General features: G+C 37.9%; 1 protein-coding gene across 9 annotated transcripts in view; it reads right to left on the bottom strand.

Moving 5' to 3' along the window:
- Positions 1-3092: 3092 nt before the first annotated feature.
- The window catches only part of CFAP20DC (CFAP20 domain containing), an 83848-nt gene continuing 65481 nt past the window's right edge, over positions 3093-21459 (bottom strand). For all 9 annotated transcript variants that reach the window (XM_065687420.1, XM_065687422.1, XM_065687421.1 and 6 more), the window contains 4 exons: positions 17150-17353; positions 11215-11276; positions 9011-9102; positions 3093-4016 (listed from right to left, as the gene is read on the bottom strand). In XM_065687420.1, coding sequence (XP_065543492.1) covers positions 3904-4016; positions 9011-9102; positions 11215-11276; positions 17150-17353 — 471 coding nt within the window. In that variant the 3' untranslated portion in view covers positions 3093-3903. The remainder of the gene's footprint in view (positions 4017-9010; positions 9103-11214; positions 11277-17149; positions 17354-21459) is intronic.

Raw genomic sequence — 21459 nt, 5'->3', positions numbered from 1 at the left:
GGTGATGTGTCTGCTCTCTGCTCCCTCCCAGCTTCTTGTGCCCCTCTTCACTGGCAGAGCATGAGACACTGAGAAGTCCATGGTCAGAGTGCTACTGAGCAACAACTAAAATGCTGGTGTGTTACAAGCATTGCTCTCACACTAAAACCAAAACACAGCACTGCACCAGCTACTAAGATGGCAATTAATTCTATCACAGCTGAAACCAGGAAAACCTGTTGGAAAACATGCTGTAGTGAGAGCTGCGTGATTCTCATGTGCTAAAGCATTGCATGACTGCTAGGAGCAAGCATATCTCTGTGCTCTTCATCACTTGCCATAAATGCTGGCTTTGACAAACTGGCTAAACAAAAAGCATGCTGCATGCCAGCAGTGCTTTAGATCTAGGTTCACAGGATGATGATTAAGAAAAACATTGTGAGCAAAACTCACAGTCCTTGTAGTGAAGCCTTTAGAGTCACTCAGCTCACAGGTGGTGTTTACCGCATTACAGCAATCAATCCCCATGGATGCCGAAGACATAAAGCTGCTAACCAGAAGACAAAGGGCAAGGATCCCAAACCACTGATTTTGAAAAGCATGACTTACATATAAAATACTGTACAAATGACTGCAGGACAAAGTGTAGCTGGACTTGCCTGTGAGCCTGTCTGGAACAAGAGACTCACCCTGAACCTAGTGTCACTATCCTGCTGGCTCCTTACTGCGTTAGTGGTAGGGACAGGGACAGGTCAGATGGGGCTTGGAGCAACCCGGTCTTGTGGAAGGTGTCCCTGTCTGTGGCAGGGAGTTGGGACTGGGAAAGCTTTAAGGTCCTTTCCAACACAAACCAGTCTGGGATTCTCTGGTAAGTGGTGCCCGCAAGAACTCCCCCTCGTCCAAGCTTCAGACGTCCACTGGCACACTTCTGTATGTGACACATTAGTGGTTGCCTGCTGTGAAGCCAGGATCAGCAGAGCTACCTGGGCAGGCAGTGGGACACAATCCATGGGACCTTTGAAGAATCCTCCCTCGTAAACAGCAGACACCAGTTTGCAGCCAGTTTTTTGTTGCTCTTTTTCCCAAAGTGAGCAGCTACCTCCATAGCATCAGTGACCCAGTCTGGATTCACCGTGGTGCTCTAGGACATCCAGCCACTCCTGCAAGACATGCAGCTATAAAGGGAAGATTAATGACACATTTTAAGTAGTACTTACCCCAGGTACAGGGAGCATGGTCCTGATCACTAAATGATGCTAATGAGAAAGTGGATAGATATGCACAAGCAAGTACAAGCCAGCATCTGATTTTTGAAAGTAAAAATTATTATTTCATTGAACTTTTAAACTGATTATGGCATTAGCAGGAGCAGGTATAAATTCTTCTGGGAGATACAGGCTAAAGCAGGGCAAGTAAATTATCTGAGCACAGTATCTGTCTTCTGTGGATTTCAGTGCTACTTGAATCTATTTGTGATGACACATTTGTACCTGCCACAGAAGCCAAATACACAATCTGATCTTCTGCCAAGTCACTATTAACAACTGCATTTCTAATTCATTCTAGGGTATTCATTAGCCAGGATCCATAATTACATATAATTTACAGACATATCATTTTAAATCACTTGCCAGGGAGCTTACTAAGCTCACTTTATGACATTCAAACACATTATTCTTAAAAATTCACTGAAAACATCTAGCTTGCAAGTTATTACAGTGGAACAGCACTGCGAATAATCAAGTAGATACTGATAACAAGGATTGCCAGAAATGCTTATAGATAATTTTTGCCATGTGAGACAGGGAAGTACGAAATGAAATATACTCTTTTGTACAGAAGTAAATTTAGTTTTGCTTTGTAGCTAAGCAACGTTGACCTTGATGGTGAGTAATAATGGCAAGAAGGAAACATTTTGGATAAATGTTTCCCAATGACCAGTTAGAACTTGGACTAGTGGTGGGCAGCTTGACAACAGGACTTTCCAAACCTGAAGTTCAGCCAAAGTGATGAAGATGATGAAGAAACGACCGCCAGGGGTCCCAAAGACCACTACCAAGTTGTTGTGTGTATGCAAAAATAGGCGTAAACCTATGTAAAGTAGTTCTGGGAAATGTTATGAATATGTATGTCCTTTACTGAAAATATAATGAATATGTATATTAAGCAACAATATAATCACAGCCTGGTTGAAGCTGGGACGAGACGTTAGGAGGAGATATCCCCCGTGTCTCCCAGCACTGCAATAAAGAATACCTGCTTGCCAACTTAAATTTAGTTGTCGACTTCTTGGCAAGTTTTTCTAATCACATGTGATTTTTGACATTCCCTTCAAGTGTCTCCAGAAAACTGTTATGTATTTAAACGGTGGATTCCAAATCTGTTCCACTAACTCAGCTCTGTTACAACACAACTCCTTGGACTTCTCGTTTCATGGGCAACCCCTGCCCAACACCTTCTCTTCAACACCAGGCAGCTGATTTTTTAATGATTTATTTACCCTTTGAGCAAGTGTCCCGTTGCTTGGAGGGGGGACACTAGTGGCAAGCAGCCCTGCAGAGTGTTGCAGAATTTCCCTTGCTCTGGGGCTGGAAATGTCAGGCACCGCTTGAAACCAAACAGCAGCAATGACAAGGCAGAAACATCAGCATCAGGTTAACTGGATTTTAGAGCAAAGTTTGACATGCCTCTATGCACAGTATTTCATTAACTTCATAGAATAATTGCACTTTCGAAGGCTGTGGTCTTTCTCCATGGTCAACAGGGATATTTTATAGAATTATAGAATCATTTAGGTTGGAAAAGACCTATAAGATCATCAAGTCCAACTGTTAACTTGGCACTGCCAAGTCCACCACTAAAAACCATATCCCTAAGTGCTGCATCTACATGTCTTTTAAATTCCCCCCAGTGATGGTGACACTACCACTTCCCCAGGCAGCCTGTTCCAATGCTAGATAATCCTTTTAGTGAATTATTTTTTCCTAATATGCAAACCAAACCTCCTCATGTGCCACAGCAGCTAGCTGCACAGTGATGCAGGTAATTGAAATTTCTACATTGAGACTTTAGGACCCTCACTGAAAACTGTACTGAAACCCAGTACAGACGGGTTAAATAAATCACAGTATTTTATTGGAAAGTGTAACAGAAAAACAAATACAAACATGTAATAGCTGCACTCTGAGCACAGCTTCCCATATGAATTGTATACGCACCTTGCCTTTCATGAAACAAGGTTCCAATTTTTGAGTGTTGTACCTATCATTCTTCCTGCTCTTCAGTCCTGTGTTAAATTACATCAGTAGACAGTAGCTGGTTCTCCCAGAGCCTGCAATATTTACCCTGGTTTTGGTCTCCATTTATAAATTGTCCACACAGTTTAAAATGCACCGCACTGCACACACTGCAGCTTTACCGTCATCCCATTACTGTAACATGCAACAGTAAAGAACTCCTTGAAGATGAGGAAAATACTGCTTTCTTTGATGACTAAAGGGACAGCTTACGAAATGGAGGTCTTCGAACACTGTATCTTACAGTACAAGGAATAAGATAGCAGAGAACCAATTAAAAATATGCAGTAAGCAAGTAATGAAAACATTTTTTTTGAGTAAAACTGTAACACCACAAACCTTGATTCAACTTAGCTTGTTTGATACAGAACCTCTGAATACTGGTAATAAATTGAACTAACAAATGTCACAGCCACAAGGAACTTTCATGTTTTGTAATTTTCCACTGCATTACAACTTAACAGAGAACTATAAAAATAAGACACCATTTACAAAATATATTAATCTGTTTATAAAACTATTGGTTAACTCAAGTTTTAAGTTTCATGATAAATTATACAGCTCAGCCACACTGTACAAAGTGTTGAATGATACTCCAAATATAAAATTATACCCTCGCACAATCCGACTATGCCAATTCATAGTATTTCCCAGAATTCGGATCAAAGTAACAGTTCAGACATGGATCATACAGAAGAGTCAAAATTTCCTCATCTTCTTCAGCACTGAGGTCATCTTCACCTGTGTCAAGTGGAAGAAGTATGAACAAATCACTCTTATTCGCTTAGACAATAACATGGAAATACCACTCTGTCAGATGTGACAGAATTCTTCTTTGAAGTGTATAATCTTTTGACTCCTGAATTGTTACCTTCAAGATAGCAGCAACTCACATTTTTATTGTATTTCTGAAGACTTGTATTCAGTTGAGGTGAAATAATGTCAGTCAGAGATTGCTTAACAGCTGGACTTTCCAAATGGAGCCCTTGCCCACAAGTACTTTTACTGATGGTGGATCAAAGGATTCCTAAATGCTACTTTTCTCAATGACCTTCTTAAACAATAATGGTTTAGCATGAACAAAGATAGTCAGTGTGTACTTAAGGCCTGTAAGAATTAAAGAATGTGAATGTCTGGTATTCAATATGTCACCTGAATGTCTAGTATAGGTAAATCTGTACAAAAGAGCTTTTAATATTGGAGAGGAAATAAGATTATTCTAGACAATAAAAAAATCTAAATCTAGGCTTTTTAAAGTTATGTAAAATGCAAGAATGTTTTCAGGTAACTAAAATACACTGATAAAGCCATACAGACAGCTATTAGGGATACTTTATATATTGTAGTTATTTTTCTAAACCTGTCTTTCACATAAACTAAATCTAAATCGTATAATCTACAGCTTTTTGATGGCAAATAATTCACAGTTGAACACAATCTGTATCTTGAATTTCATCATAAATGTCTACGTCATTCTTAGACTGCTAATACAAACTGGATGTGCTTTATATGCCCTAACACTCCATAACAAGTAATGGTCTGTTATGCTAACAGCAGCAGTTTCACAATGCTCAGAATCTATTTACAGCTGGGATCATGCCACAATACACAGGTTACATTATCTAGAGACCAGAAAGCAGGCTGGTGCATTAATCTGAACAGAAGTGTGCACTTTAGCCTTTTGGAATAGATGTCATTTTTGTTTCATCATTAACAAATGCCATCAGAAAGAAACTATCTTTTACTGTACCCAAAGGTAAAAAGATAAAGCTAAATTGTTGCCCTCCCTGCTGTGAGTACTTCATCAGCCCTGGTGTCATGGTTTAAACCCGGCCACGCAGCTCGTTCACTCACCCCCTCCCCCTGCTCCCGGAAGGACGGAGAGGAGAATCGAAAAGAATGCAACTCCCATGGGCTGAGATAAGAACTATTTAGTAACTAAGGTATAACACAAATCACTACTGCTACCACCAATAATAATATGATAAAGGAAATAACAAGGGAAGAGAATACAACATCTCACCAACAGCCGACCGATAACTCACCCCACCCCACCCAACTGAGCACCGACCGATACCCTGTCCAACCCCGCAGTGCCCTAGCCCTTCCGGGTGACTCTCCGTTACATCCTGGGCATGACGTGCTGTGGTATGGAATACCTTTTTGGTTAGTTTGGGTCAGGTATCCTGTCTCTGCTTGCTATGGCTTCCCCTCCTCCCTGGCAGAGCATGAGGCTCCGAAAGTCCTCAGCCAGACCAAACATTTGAGCAGTAACTAAAAACATCGGTGTTATCAGCACCGTTCCCAGTCCAAAAGTCAAAAAACCAGCGCTGCACCAACTTACTAAGAAGGAGAAAAAATGACTGCTGCTGCTGAACCCAGGACACCTGATGAGCTAAATGACGTTAACTGAGATACTCTGTTTGGATAGCTCTTGGCAAAAATTACGCAGTGCAGAAAGAAGGCGTAGAACTGAATTTCTTTTTCTACACTTCAGATCATAGCACACCAGCAAATGGCATTCATGCCCCATTCCCTCAGCCTTACATTTTCACTTGAAAAATATGTTATTTCCATTGATTTTTTTCCTTTTCTTATTTTGCTTTTCCCTGTCTATGCTTCTTTTCAAAGTGATTTTCTTTTCTCCTCTAAGCTTAAATCACCTTCCCTCTTTACCTGGGAACTGCTCTCTCAGTATACTCCCTGGTTTGGTATCAAATTAGAATTCTCCACACTCATTGAGGTATATCTCTTTCCCTTTACACCTTAAATTCACACCGGATCAGAATTAGATTGCATCCAGGACTAGCTGGATTTATACCTTTATATCAGTAACTCCCTGCATGGATTTTTGTGTGAACAAGAACTTAAGTTTTCTACATAGATCTTGTTTTTAAAGTTAGGCTTCTTTCTTTCAGCACCTCATAACATCCTCAAATGCATTTTAAGGCAACAGATTTCCAGTGGCAGTATGGAGTATTCAGTTTTGAACAGATTAAAAAAACAGACAAAAACTTCACTTTAGTTTTACTTCCTAAAAAGATGCACTAATTAAATGACATTTTTCTATATGTCTACACTCAGCTAATGTGTAATGGTTGTATTAGCATGCATCTGTCTACTTTCAGATGGTGCACTGTGTCCAACTTGACCATATGTGGGAATGAAGCGTCTATAGCCAAATTCCCTGATAAATGAGTCCCTTTCAAGTAACATTTCCAGAGCTGTTTAGGCTGCCACTGTCCACACTTTTGGAGTTGAAGCTGATCAGGACTGCATGAAAAAACCTCTTAGCAGTTTAACTCGAGTATCATGGTGAAAGCAAAATCAAAGCTTTTGTAAATAAATCACTACAAAATTAAACAATATTTTAGGCTAGCAAATAACTTGATTTTAAACAAAACCTCAAGCCTGAGATACACATTATAGAGGGATGAGCATTTTTTAGTTCAGAGCTAAAAGACTGAAGATAGTTAACACCTCTGAATACTTGAATGCTGCCCTACTGAAATCAAGGGAGCTATTGTTTTTATAGAGAAAGGCTTTTGCTCGGAAAGTTTAAACCAAAAGAATGGAGAAGGCATGCAGCAGCTTTTTCTGAACTCTGAAATAAATGTACAAATAAACTGTTGTTGTTTGGATTCTGTTAACACTGGTCCCATAGTCACCACAGTCTGGAGAACTAAAATAAACACTTTCCATCTTCATGAAAATGTATTTTCCCTGTATTCTAGGTTTTAATACTAGAAAATGGCTTGCAGCAAATCTCACTTTAAGATACATGGATCATATTCTGACCCTGGCATAAGTCAACTGCACTGCATCAGCTGTCAGCAGAAGGGGTGCTGGAAAGAACACTGCTAGTATTTTTTCAGGTATGATCCTTGAGCATGGAACTGTAGTGCTCAAATCTATACTGTAATTATGTGCTGCAGGGTTACCACATGACTGTTGTCAACAGCTGTAGTCCAAGAAAGACTCTTCAGTGCTGTGGCTCCTGAGGTTCCTAGGATTCATGGCTCTGCCTTTGTCACCTACTGGGGAAACTTTCTTGTATGATTTGTTATGTCAAGATGAAATTGTCTATAAATCAGAACTAGCAGTGCCCAAGAAGGGAAACATCTATGGAAATTAATCATATTTCTGAGCCTGAATTTTCCTCGATTGTCTTGTGAAACCCGTTGAACAGAAAACTACTTCTCATTATGTCTCCCTATTTAACTAATGCTGCTGCAAATGCTAAGAAAGGAACTATAGAGTATAATGCTTTCTTACAAACGAATCCCCTTTCTTCCCCAAAGATATGCCCCAACTTAAAGATTTTTTTCTAAATATAAGAATTAGAAAATCTTTATAAATACACTAATGCTATACTACCTGGTTTTCTTTAAGGACAGTTTTAGATAAAGTTAGTATCTTGAATACGTTATGAATCACTGCAGATTTCCAGTTCTGATAATACGGTTTTGTTATCCTGTGATAACTGGAATACTGGAAAACTGCACACACACACAATAATCTTGTAACCATTAAGTCACTGTCCAAGATGAGAAATAATTCATTTTCTACTGTGGCATTTTTAAGAAAATAATGAGTAGGGAAGCAGAATTTTATGGTATGAATTTGAACATTCAGTTTGCTGATCAGATTTGGTACTTGACTGTCAGTAACAAAACTGTTCTTTCATTACACAGATAACTAACCTCAAGTGAAGTGATTAAGGAAAAGTAACTGCTAGAGACATACCACCGGACTCAACAAAAACAAAAAGCCATCACAAAAAGCTATAGTATATAGAGATTTTCTGTTCTCCAAATGTGCAGCCACGGACACATGATGTAAAGTACTTCAGCATAAAGGAAAATGAGTCGAGGAACAATTCACAAAACACTGTGGAAATTCTAGTGTGAATAACAGAAGAAATGCAACAAATTCCTAAGTTTCCCAAAATTCTATTTTGCTATCATACACAATTACAAATATACATCTATGAAAACATCCCCCATTTGAGGGGCATAATTTGTTTTAGTCAGTCACTCAGGTGTCATCCTTTGGGCAGCCAAAATACACAGGTCAGATTTATAAGAGGTCACACTGAATTCCCTAGAGTTGAAGAAAAATGTAAGTATCTACCCTGTTTCTTAAGACAACCGATAAGAAAAAAGGGCATTTGAAAAAACACAAGGTATTTATTTATTCTACTGTTGCTGACTTTCCAGTTTCAGCTGAGTTCTTCGCCATTTATTAAGCAAATACCATTAATAAACAAAAAACCTGTAACATTTTAAGTGATGGCAACAGTCTTTACACAGGAAATTATACTGAGATTTCACTTAAAGCTAAATCTGAATTTTTTTCTTTGTAAGAGAAATATCACTTACATAAGTGTAATTGTGCTTCTGAATGTTTAGTCTTTGCATTCTTTCTTCCACAGGTTTGCCATCCCCAATAGCATAAATTACTTATTTTAAACAAAAAAGATACATTTTTTGACTTAATCTGTATCAAATCAGAACATTAGGAAACTTCAATTCCGTAAGCTGCTCTTTTATCAGAGGCAAGTAATACTGTCTGGAAAACCCTACCAGTTTGAGCTAAGAATAGTAAATAAAAGAACTTGGAATCAAAATGCTGCAGTACAGAAAACTATGAAAAGGCAGCACCAGCACTACAGAGAGAGCATTTCAAAATGTCTTTCTACCCAGGACCTTTTCATTGTCTTCATAAATACCTACCTGGAGTACTCTGATTTTTTGAAGATTTAGTGCGCTTTTCCAGCTGTTGGCTTGTAGGAATGATGGGGGGACTGAACATGTCCATCCAGTCCCTGAAAAATACAAATCAAAATATCACCCATAAAAACACAGTTTGTGTAACTATTATTTAAAAAACCCTTTCAAAGGTAAGTGCGGGTTGTTGAGTGTGATGGACCAAAATCAAGCTGGATTTTACTGTTACAAAAATAAACTTTACAGTTAATAATAAATAAAATTTCAGGTCCTGCCACTACATGTGTGTCTACCAATTGTGAAGTCACCTGAGGCTTAAGCTGTCCTTTATTGCATCTCAAATCCTTCCAACAACTTCAACTTTGGAACATATGCTATAAACCAAGAAATACTCAATATTAACTTATATATCAGTAACTGCTCAGTGATACTCAGGTCCAGATGGTAAAACCTTAACTTTAAAGTGGAAAACTGAGTCAGTATTGAGAAGATATGCTACTAAAAGAATACAGAGTATACTTTTATACATACAAATCAAGGATTTTGGAAGGCACATTTGAATAAAAATCTAGAAAATAACGTAACTATACATGCCCATATGACTTGGCATGAATTGAAAGCTCTGTGTTTAAAAGTATTTAAGGACAATGGGGCAATACATTGATGATTAAAAAATGCAAGCTATTTGCTACATTGTATTATTCTCCTGCAGTGTTACTGTAGTTTCAAAACACCATTAAATCAGCACAAACCAACACCTCCTGCACATTTTTCACAGTCTGCTGCATTCGGACTATGAGTAATCTGTTAATCTGTTATTTGTCTCACAATCCATCAAAGTGACAGTTTCATTCCAACCCTAATACATAATATCTTCATTTACTGTACACCTTACTGGAACTTTCCTTTTTTGCTAGCACTAAGACTTAGAAAATCACAAGCATATTCACAGAATGCCTTTTTCCTGCCTCCAAACTACTTCAGCAAGTCCAGCCTGCCAAATGCAGTACAGGCAGAGAAATCTCCTCAAAAACTAGATTATTTCATTTTCAATTAACTGTTAACTAAATAAAAAAAGATCATAAAAAGGACAAGTGCAACTGTGCATGGAAGACATGAATCTGCTTTTAAAGTCTTAAATCTGTGTATGAACTCTTTTATAGTTGCTAGATTAGATACAGTAAGTGATGCATCTGGAGGAACTCGCATGGCAAGTTTCAGTGTTCACTTCATGAAATCTAACAAGAACATTTTAAATCCATAAAAACGTGGATGGCAAGGGAAATAAGTGACTGAAAACATCTGTGCGAGGAAAAATGTATATTATTCTCCACAAATGACTGGCAGTGTGCTGTCAGAAAACACTTCATACTATTGATAAAAGCAAAAGAAGTATCTGAAATGTCATTTGCTCATATCCCTCCCAACACACATATATTGGCCATTTAAATGGGGGACATGCAAAATCAACATAAACACCACCAAGTGAAATTGCTCTACTTTTAAAAATAAGTACACCTCTTGTTCAGGCTGTTAAAAAATTGACAAAGTGATGTTAGGGTTTCACCTGCAAGTGGACAATTAAGTTTGATCATCTCAATCTGATTATTTCTCCCCAGCCACCCTCTCCCCTTGTTCTTCATTTTGCCTCATATTAAAGTCACAGGGATTTTCTTGCTGATTCCAAATAAAACAGAAGCAGCTAAAAACCTGACAGCCAAAGTAAGCTGCACACAGGATCAACTTGAACTATCCCACAGTGTTGTAACACCCTCTCCTGACTGGGCTATTAAAGAAACCCTGTCTAAATAAGTGACATTAAAATCTTCTGTAACAAATGGATTCCCCAACACGTACAGTCACATAGAGAATTCTATTTCTAAGCCTTCAAAGCAGAGAGGGAGTGCGGGAGAAAGAAACAGATGAGAGTGTATGTATGTCAGATGAGGAAGATTTGCTGAATCATGCATCAAAGCAGTTGTAGGAGCAAGGCTCGTGTCAGTTCCATTAAATACACAGTGGTACATCCAAACCATGCAGAATTCAGTTCTACATTCCAGGACAACACAGACATAATGCAGACAATGACTGAAATGAGCAACAGTAAAGCCCTCTTAAAGTGATTTAAGATTACATCAAAGAATGTCACATTTAATACTCGGGACACTCTAACTGAATCCTTACTGCCCAGGCTATAAATGGAATCTTACCGTGGGTTGGAGTGAGAAAGTGGGCTCATTTCTTTCTGATAGTGATGCTCCTGACTGGTGGGCTATGGAAAACAAAAAATAATAGTGAGAAAATGACTCTACAAAGAATTCTTTCAGTATGTTTAGAATGATGTAAGAGATCTTTTATGAGCATACACATTTGCAGCTTCTGATATTAGAATTTTACAGCCTTTTTCCTTACCTGTGAACTTAAAAATGGATATTCAGATTCTAACTATGCAAAAGTGCAACGTAACAGATGATTCTTACCTGGCTGTAAATAAACATGAATTAAAGAGTTGACCACATGGTCATTTCTCTACTGCCTGTGAGTGTTGGGGCTGAGTCAGGAAGCTTCAGAAAGGGAGGGTGGCGAAGTCTTGTCATAGGAAAATCTGGACTGTACGTGTATAGAAAGCACGGTGCAGGAACTCTTAGTAGGACCTGTGCAGAACCAGCCATTCTTAAGATGAGACAACACTGAGGCAGAGCTAAGAGGGCTGGCAGGCCTGGCTCCTCTCTCCTCAGTAACAGTAACCTAAGCAGTCCCAAATGAAATTTGCTGAAGCAGATGTGATACCCTATGGCATTGCCAACTTGATACCTGGATTCAGCTACTCATGAGTAGATAATGTGGACTGTATGAACATCCATACAAAAGATTATAATTTCCTACAGTCTTCAAATGTTACCTATCCATTGTTAAGAATGTACCCCAAAGTGTGGCATTTCACGACACAGACTCAAGCTGACGAGGAGACTCAAATCCAAATTGAGAATCAAATCCAACTTTATTACAATAAAGCCCTTTTTATCCCCGTCTGGTACTTTCCGAACCTGCACAAGCATGCCACGTTCAATCTCATTGGCCCCTGTAAAACCCTCCAGGTAAACAGTCCAATCACAATGCTGGAGCCCCTCTCACAACCCCCACATCATCAACTGAGACTTCTGCCTCAACTACATCCTGGCCCATCCTGCCAAGGCTTGTTTTTCGACCTTCCCTAGCCTTCAACGCCCCAACTCATCCCCCCAGGGCTTGTCAAGCACCAAGGCCTCAGAGCTCATTCCCAAACTGTTTTTCATGCAAATCTTATCACCTTCACTCCCCACACCAAAGGTTTCAAACTACCTTTGGTTTATGGCATTAAAAAGTTATTTGGAAGACAGATCAATATTCATACACTGGTACAAAAATTCAAGAATTCTAACATTCAGAAATATATTTGCTCTCAGTATATTTGTAGTGCTTCCAGAAGAGACCCCCTGGCCATTGTCACACACCTCAAAAGCAGCTCTAACCAAATCACTGAAGAAAGTGCAAAAGAAGTGAAAATACAAGCATACATTAACAAGACTTGTACGATTTAGTACATGAAATGCTAGAAATAAATGCTAAGCACTATGAAAGCAATTGCCTTTTTTTACAGAAATCAATATAAAAATTAATATCTTCTCATGGTTTCAGGAAGTGAGGAGGGATGTTGTAAAATGTATGTACAGGATGAATGACATCCTAATTACTGCCAAATACGAGTCACTGGTGGTGGGTAGTGCAATTCTCAAATGATGGCTAGTGGAAGACTGAGAATGAAACAGAAAGTGAACTAGTCAGTCTGTGAGCCAGAATATCTGTTTAAATAACTTTTAGTCTCATTTCACAGTGAGGAATAGTCTGCCTCAGTTTTGCAATTTGACTTCATGTGAACAGATCCCTCCAGGGGTTATCAAACTGAGCTCTTAGTTGGAATAATTCTGGGTTTAAATATCACTCCTCTTGTCTGTCGGACTTCAGTTCTGCCAAACCATTTCTGTGTGAAGTGGCTTTCTTTTCTCAACCATTATAAAGGAAACCAGAAGACCTTCCACAAATCAGGTATGAACCTGGAAGAACTCTTTCAAATGTCTTGCAGGTCAAGGCTTATACGACTGAATTTATACTTACGAAGCTGCTTGGGGAACAAGTAATCTTTCTTTTCTGTGAGTACTCCTCACTCAATAGACAGGTCTTAGTAGTGAATGTATGCTGGAGTCTGCTAATGCAGCATTAAACCACTGCAAGCTTCTAGGATGTATCAATGAGCAATCTATGAGAATCTTCCTTCTCTTTTGCATTTCTGGCTGAGAATCAGAGACAAAATGTAATAAGATATCCTGAAATCTCTTATATATGATCTCCAGAATGGTTCTTGTACATCTGAAGTAGTCTCTGAAGTATGGAAACAGCTGTCCAAGAACCCTGACAGGGCAGGAAGGTCTTACTGGATCTCTAGAATAAAACAAGGCATCTAAGCAGAAATATTTTATCAGCTTGGCAGATTTTCTTGGTTAATGTGCATATTTGTGGGTATAAACTTCACATTATACTCTGCAGTATACAGAACTCTGTCTTGCATATTGTTGCAAAGCTAACATGCAATTTCATACACTTTCAGATTTCAGAAAATATTCAGGTAAGACACACTCAAAGTCTTTACAAATACTTAGTTCTACATAGAGATATTATTGATTTGGAAATGTGCTCTCCTCTTTCTCCCTCCATTTTACAAAGATTTACAATTACTCTTTGAAGTAAATCCATTTTAAAATAAAAGTTTCTCATATTTATAAGTTGCAGCTCTGCTGGGTAATGTCAAAAGCTGGTTTATTCCTTTTGGCTGTCATATTTATACCAGCTGCTAAACAGCTTATATTTCTCCTGGTAGCCTATATTCAGTTCTCCTAGCAGCCTATACTCAGTTCTCATAGCATGAAAAATCCAGTTTCAGTATATCTGTTTTACAGTTGTTTAAGGACATATGTTCTAACTGCAACTAAGCAATGTGATTGATCTATGTGTCTTTACATTCAGAAAGGTTCCTTAGACTCATTAGACTCAGAAACATGAGAATTTTCAATAAGTCTGGAAATCAGAGTAGCAATGGCAAGTGATGAAAAAACTCAGTAAAAATGTGTTTTATATATGTAAAATATTACTTCGATACAAAAGGTCACAATGTAACATGATTATATCCTGCCCTGCCTTGCAAAACTTCACAGCTATTTCAACATGATAGACAAAAAACTGCCTTCTGGTGGTGCTGTTGCCATAGATTCCACTAAGAGACAAAAATGTACAAAATGAATGAAAATTTCGAATAAAAATATTCCTTACTCATCTTTGAAGAACATAAGAGAAAGCAGTAGATACTACTGGTTTAAATAATCACAAAGATACAATCTGGAAACATGTAAACATGAAATAATAAATAATAAGCATATAATAAATAATAATATAATAATAAATACAATAATAAATATAAGCTAATGATATATAATAATATAATAATAGTAAATATAATATAATAATAAACATAAATATAATAATATATAATAATAAGTAAACAGCATATGTAATCATGACAAGAATTTCAAGCTGTCCTTAATTTCTGAAACTACAATACGAGGAATATTTATATTTCTATTCTATACACTGCACTGCTAAAATCATCTACCTATGCACCTGGAAGATGGCTATATATATATTACATATACACACTTTTTTCCAGCTTGTACATCTGATTTTGGAAGGATAGATCATTTGCAAATTCTCTTGAATCAAGTGATGGTTGTACTAAGGATCAGTGACATAAAACCTAATCTCTTTTTATTCTAAGCTTTACCTTTCATTTGAATACTGGCATCACTATCACTATTCTCAAAGTCTTCTGAAATGTTGTAAGCATAACAAAATATACTGAAATTTAGCAGCAACATACCAAAAATGTTCTCAGCTGCTCTTCTGTGTTAGAACAACTTGGGGTGATTAAATAATCACCTTTCCTAAGAAAAACGGTTTTTAACCTTCTTAGATACTAAAGGTCTAGAAAATGGATTATCATCCTCACGTGAATATTCTGCTGTTTTCCAAATACTGGAACAGAGTTAAATCAAGGAGTGTTAAGCACACAGGTCCATAGTCCAAAAACCCGTACCACATCTATGAATAGCTGGTGCCATGGCAGCTATCTCAGAAAGGAAAATATGAAGTGAATCACAACAGGTATTGTGGACTAACCGACGTTGTGCTGGTACAGGGTACACTTGCATAAAAGCAGAGGTAGGGAAGACTGCAGAAGCTGAATTTCAGCAGCCTTTGTCGTAGCAAGGGACTAAGTGGTTAGTCCTTATCTGAGAAAGATTAGGTTTTATTTCTAAACGATCTCTTCCTGGAAAGGAGGTTCTACGTTAAATCGTAAAACCTCAGTGCCCACCTTGCAAAATACAGAGGAGAAACCTGACAAGGCTGCATGTATAAGACATACCAACGCTTCAGTCAACTGAACGAAATTTGAAAAACTTCTAAAGACAAATATGTTGCCTTTTACACTTGATTTACATACAGAGAGATGGCCACAAAGGACTACTATGAAAAAATACAGCTATATTAAATTACAAATTAAATTACTAAATTGTTATATCTAAGCTCTTTTTTAGACTGATGCTATTAGTCTGAAGCTACAGAACACGATCAAGACAGTAAGATCAAAGAACTGTCTTTGCAATCACATTATGCTTCACTGAATACTGCAGCAGTACATTTCACCTTAAAAGTTCATTTTGGTTTAGTAATGTAATTCGTATTAACCAAACCTCACGTCTAAATATTTTTATCAATTTCCTTGCAATTAAACCACTCAGAAATTAATGAGACTGCTATTCGCTATTTGAGTTCCATTTGTCCAGTCTTGCAGATTCATACCATGTCAGACTCTATTAGTAAGTACTAAGAAAACACATTGGAAATAACAAAATTACAACTAAATGTGTAATTTTGACATATCTCAAATAGTTCAAACCAACTAATGTTTCTTTGATATCCTGCAAAACATTACTCTGGTCACGAAGTTCTTATTTGTGCAATTACCCACTTGGCAATACATCTCATTTGAAACCTTCATTTACAAGTGTACCATAAAGTTCCTATGCTGTGTTGATCATTCACTATGGAAGACAGCTGCTGTACAGGCCTCTATTTGGTCCCTGTAGATCCCTGGAGGTAATTTCCACCTAACACTTAAGAGCATTTACTCTGCAACAGTTTATACTGGGTCAACACAGCAGTGTTCACTCTTCTAACATTGGATCTTCCTCTGAGAGTTGTGTTGTGTGATTTACTTATGCCACATTCATTGTTTATTATTGTTTCGCCTATAGTAAAATAAGAACTATGTCGCTGAGATATAAATGGAGTATGAGGCCATCTAGTTTTACAGCAGCTCCTGCAAGAACCTTTACATAGCTGCTGAAATGTTATTGTGTGATTTCATACATTCAATACTCTTCAGTGGACTGTAACAAATACTCTGCTTCTTATAACAGTACTCTGTCACATAGTACAGCTTGTGTAATTTTGTACTGCTTTGTACAAGGACAAATAAGGATAGAAGGTGTGAAACACAGAAGGATCACATACTAAAAGCTCAGAACTACTGCAGCTTTTTGATGCTGTTCTTCTCCTTCAGTGCTTTCACCAGTTATCTTTTCAGTAATAAGACTTTATCATCATGAGAAGGAATTATTTTCCATTACTCACACTGTAATGTGGTTGCTGACTGGTATATCTGGGCTTCATTCATTTTGGAGCTCTTTTTAGGTACTACCACACACCTGCAGGTTGTCAGCCACTACTTTACAAGCTGCACAGCCTACAGGATTATTCAGGATTCTAGAAAGGAATACATGTAATAGATTTGCTCTTTGTCCATGGTGGTACTACAGGACCTGCTGGAGGTGCATGTGTTTTGGTTGCAGGATTTACTTGCTAAGTTCTAAAAACACTTGGTAGTGGTATCTTAAATTTCAAAGCTACTCAAACACATTTTGATATTCAAGATCCTTGAGTCTCACAATTGACAGAAACTATATAGAGAAAATACTGTGGCGTTAGACTTACTGGCGGGAAACAAGAGTTCCAGGTTGCTGTATCTTCACTGCTTGTACTTAGGCTAACATTGCAGTTACTCATCTGTGATGCACTCAGCCCATGGGAGATCCCAGTATCCCCTGATTCTTCACTCTGCTGTCTTTTCATGCTAGCCAGCATCTGTAGTTCAGATGAACTCAGTCTATTTGACTGGAAGTTTTTCCAGTTGTACTCCTGTGAAATAAAATGGAGTAGTCAACAATATAGACAGGCTCATGGAACAGAATATAGGAATGAACGAAACACAGTGGAGAATCTCGTGGGGAATCTTCTAGAAGCTACGATACTAAAAGAGAAACAAAAAGGTTTACTAGAAAAGATTAGTTAACAGATTCCTGCCCAGCTATGGAGATCAAAAATATTCAGATGTAATTACAGAAGGAAGAACACAAACACTGTTACGGACTACAGTTTGAATCCTGGGTGTTTGGTGAAGTTGCTGTTCCACTGCAATTAAAAACAGAAGATAAAAGCAGGATTACAGAAGTTCAAAAACCCAGCAGCTATGCTTAAGCATCAAATGCAAATCTTGAAATAAACCGATCACACAGTTATCATAGTACCATAAACACCAGCAACATAACATTTAGTGATTTGTCAAGTACGGCATAAAATTTCTCTGGAAAGCAACACACGTCAGCACTAAATTTTAAAAGCTATTTTGGTAACATGCTAGTGTATAAGCTAAATTAAGATAAACAGTACAGCAACATTTAATACCTGCAGGTTATGGCACCACACAAACAGGACATTTGTTTTTCAAAACAGTCATGGATATGTGCGAGTGATTAATAAAATATTATACAGGCTCAATTATTCAGCTCCACGGAGGTATGATGCACACAGCCCACAGAAGATGTTAGACACTGATTCTTCTTATTTTAAGGAACCAGTGCAATAAGGCATATGTATATCCTAGGTTTTTACATACATTGCTTAGTATTTCACACACAAAGTGTTCACTTTCACTAGGAAAAAAACCCTCAAGCACTCAGAAGCTGTTTTTTGGCACAGATATAGGTAGTCTGACACTTTGTACAGGGTATAAGATGATGACAGAAGCTGTCAGCACAGCTGCCACCCCTTTTGTATCTGTGGTTTTTGAGGTCCAGGCTTCACTCCTGAATACATTATTACTACCACTTTTATCTCTAAAATAATATAGGATGTCTTCCCTAGACCCTTATTGTAAGTTATTAGCTCAGTTACTATTAGTTATTTGTTCATCTCATATGAAGCTTGCTATGTTACACTGGAAAGTCTGCTTTGCTTATTAGTATTCTACTAGATCTACAGCTGCTATAACTTTTATTGATCTTACTGAAGATGCTGAAGTCCTGTTTATTTTCTTATATAGGTGCCTTCTGCATTTATTTTATTACTGTAAGAGAAGCTTCAGCTTATCTTTCTTCCCTCATATACGAAGCAATTGGCATGCAGCATTAAAATGGCAGCATGAACCACTGCTATGCAGAATTAAATCACTAAGCATTGAAATCACGTTTTTTTTCCTTCTCTTTTTAATAAAGGAAAAACCTTGCCCAAGCCTGCTTGCATTTTCCTTTACAGCTATGAAGAAAGATGCATAGATTTTTGTAACTTTTACAAAACAATTCAAAACATCGTTTCTCTCTCCCCAAGCTTATTTCAAGTTGCCATCCTGTTCTCTTTACATGTTATGCTCTCACTCTAGAAACACCATATTCAGAAAGGAGAACAGATGTCATAGCAATTTTCTGTGCTAAACATCCTGTACAATAAACTCCTTGTAGGAAAGGAGAAATAGTTTGGACTATTTTGTAGCTTGAGATGCCCACTACAGAACAGCCTCTTCACAAATTTTGTATTGTCTCAGCCATAGAATCTGAAGTGAAGTTCACTCTGTAATTTAGGAGAAACTTCTGATGCAAGAAGCAATTTTGCAATACTCATAAATTTATTTAGAATTAATATTTCATTTAGCAGTTAAGAGCTTATCTCCTCTTTCTGCATATCCTCCCCTTCTGATACAGTATTTTTATTAAATGCTTAAAACTGTCACTAGATTGACAAAACCTTTTGAACTTTTTTTTTTTTTCATATATAAAAACATTTGCATTCTTCTGGGTTCAAACAATTTATTCAGGATTGTTTGAGTGTGGTTATGCAGAAAACTTTAATTGCCAGCTATCTGCATGCTTGCAATATTACCTAGAGGCCTGCACTTCTTTCTTAATTGAAAATATTTGAACTTAATAATAGAGAACTCTATTAAAACATGAATAAAATATTGCAAGCAACCACGTCCTTAAAGTGTATTAAGTAGTCAGCAAACCAACTGCAGGAAGACTTGGTTAAGCATTATTTTTCTTTACCAGTCCTTCATAGAAGCAGATAAGAAAAGTCTATTTCTCCGTAAACTCTAATACCCTTTCGTACAAAACCATCCTTTCATACATCATTCTTAAAACAATGAGCACTCTTTCAAAATGGAAATAAAATTATCACATGCCCACAGCCAACAAAAAAAGTCTCCAGTGTTCTCTCACTGTAGTTAATATATGTCAGCACTTCCCTTCCTGAAACTTACAGGCCATAGAATACTAGTTTCTTCCTGCAGGAGTGCTCCAGCAAAACCACTTTGCATATGTATGAGGTCAGAAGAAAGACACATTCAAACAGCTTATTGTATAAATCTTAAAATTGACAACATTCTTAATAAAATTATTTTTTTCAAAGAACATATGTAACTTCATAATCATATGAAACATCATGTTTCACAGAGCCACAAAGAAGAGACTCTTACAATGGTTGGTGTTGGAAGGGACCTTAAAGATCACCCAGTTCCAACCCCTGCCACGGGCAGGGACACCTTCCACTACAGCAGGTTGCTCCAAGCCCCATCCAGCCTTGCCTTGAACACTGCCAGGGATGAGGCATTTATTCTTGTGGTCCTGGTCCCAGCAGTGGTACCTGTTTCAAGATATTAATATCCAAACCCCACTCTTACATCAATGATCATGCAGCTGCAAGACTGAACATCCTTGGGTAAAATAACAAAAAAGTTTACAGAACAGTAATCCTGGGACTAAATACCATAAACCTCCTTGACTTGTAGAAGAGACAGTTGCAGGGGTATAGGACACACAGCTATCAAACAGTAAGTGGCACAGGTAAGAATAGTAATTAAAAGATTATTCAATGTTTCTTGTAACAAAGGCAAGAATGAGAAAGCACCAGGCATGAGCCAGTGCATTCAAAACAAATAAAAGGAGATAAGTATTTTTTCCCACACACAGTAGTTAAACTCTGAAATTCACTTTCACAGCCAAAGGCCATACAGGTACAAAAAGCAGCTACACACATCTATGGAAAAAAATTCCACCACCAGTTACCACAAAGACAACACGTTTCACTGAAGGGATTGCTTAGCTATGGGCTGCTGGAAGGCAGCCTGCAGGGCATGCTGGGGAGGTAGCACTGGGTGCTTGCTCTCTCCTTGCTGTTTGTGTTTTCTTTTCCTAACCATCAGCAACTGAGTGCTGCTGGACAGAAGATGCCAGCTACGTACGTCTTTGGTCTCACAGCGCTATTAGCGGATGTCTGATAAGAGAAGATCCCTGAAGCCTGAGGAAGAAGTGTGGCCTGATTCACTCAGATGCTCAGGAATAAATCTAATCTACTCCACTCCTAACATATTTAGAGAAGAGGTCACATGCTGTAAGATACAAATCTGCACTAATTCTAAGCCCAGAAGAATTCTATCCAAAACCATGGAACATAAACATACTATTTCATTTGTGATTTACAGAATACACTTGATTCTTAAGCTCCAGTTCCTGATTCAAAATAGTTCATTAGAAGCTGAAAAGAGAACCAGCTATTAGGAAATATTTAAGAACATAATTAGCTTCGTACTTTTCTTTGAATTACTGCATGTTTCCATAAGGAGACTCCAAGAAGGAAAAAAAAAAAAAAACAGGAATAAACCAACACTTTGATGAATGCAAAAATTCTTTCAGTATCCTGGGAATTTAGCCCCTGACACAGCCTTATTGCTGGCCCTCAATCACAAAATTTATTATTTTTCAGGGCTGTTGCAGACAGACTATGAAGTATCCCACAGGAGGGGGCTGGAACTGGATGAGCTTTAAGGTCCCTCCCAACACAAACCAGTCTGGGATTCTGTGACACTCCTTGTCAGTGGCTGGCACGGTGACCAACACTCATGTCCCACTGATCGCTGGCAGAAGAAGTGGCCACTGAAACTAGTGGCAGCTTGAACTGGTTGAAGCAGCCAG

This window comes from Lathamus discolor, chromosome 7 (genome assembly GCF_037157495.1).
Source record: "Lathamus discolor isolate bLatDis1 chromosome 7, bLatDis1.hap1, whole genome shotgun sequence".
In the NCBI taxonomy this organism is placed as follows: domain Eukaryota; kingdom Metazoa; phylum Chordata; class Aves; order Psittaciformes; family Psittacidae; genus Lathamus; species Lathamus discolor.
This window is presented reverse-complemented; position numbering and strand designations above follow the sequence as displayed.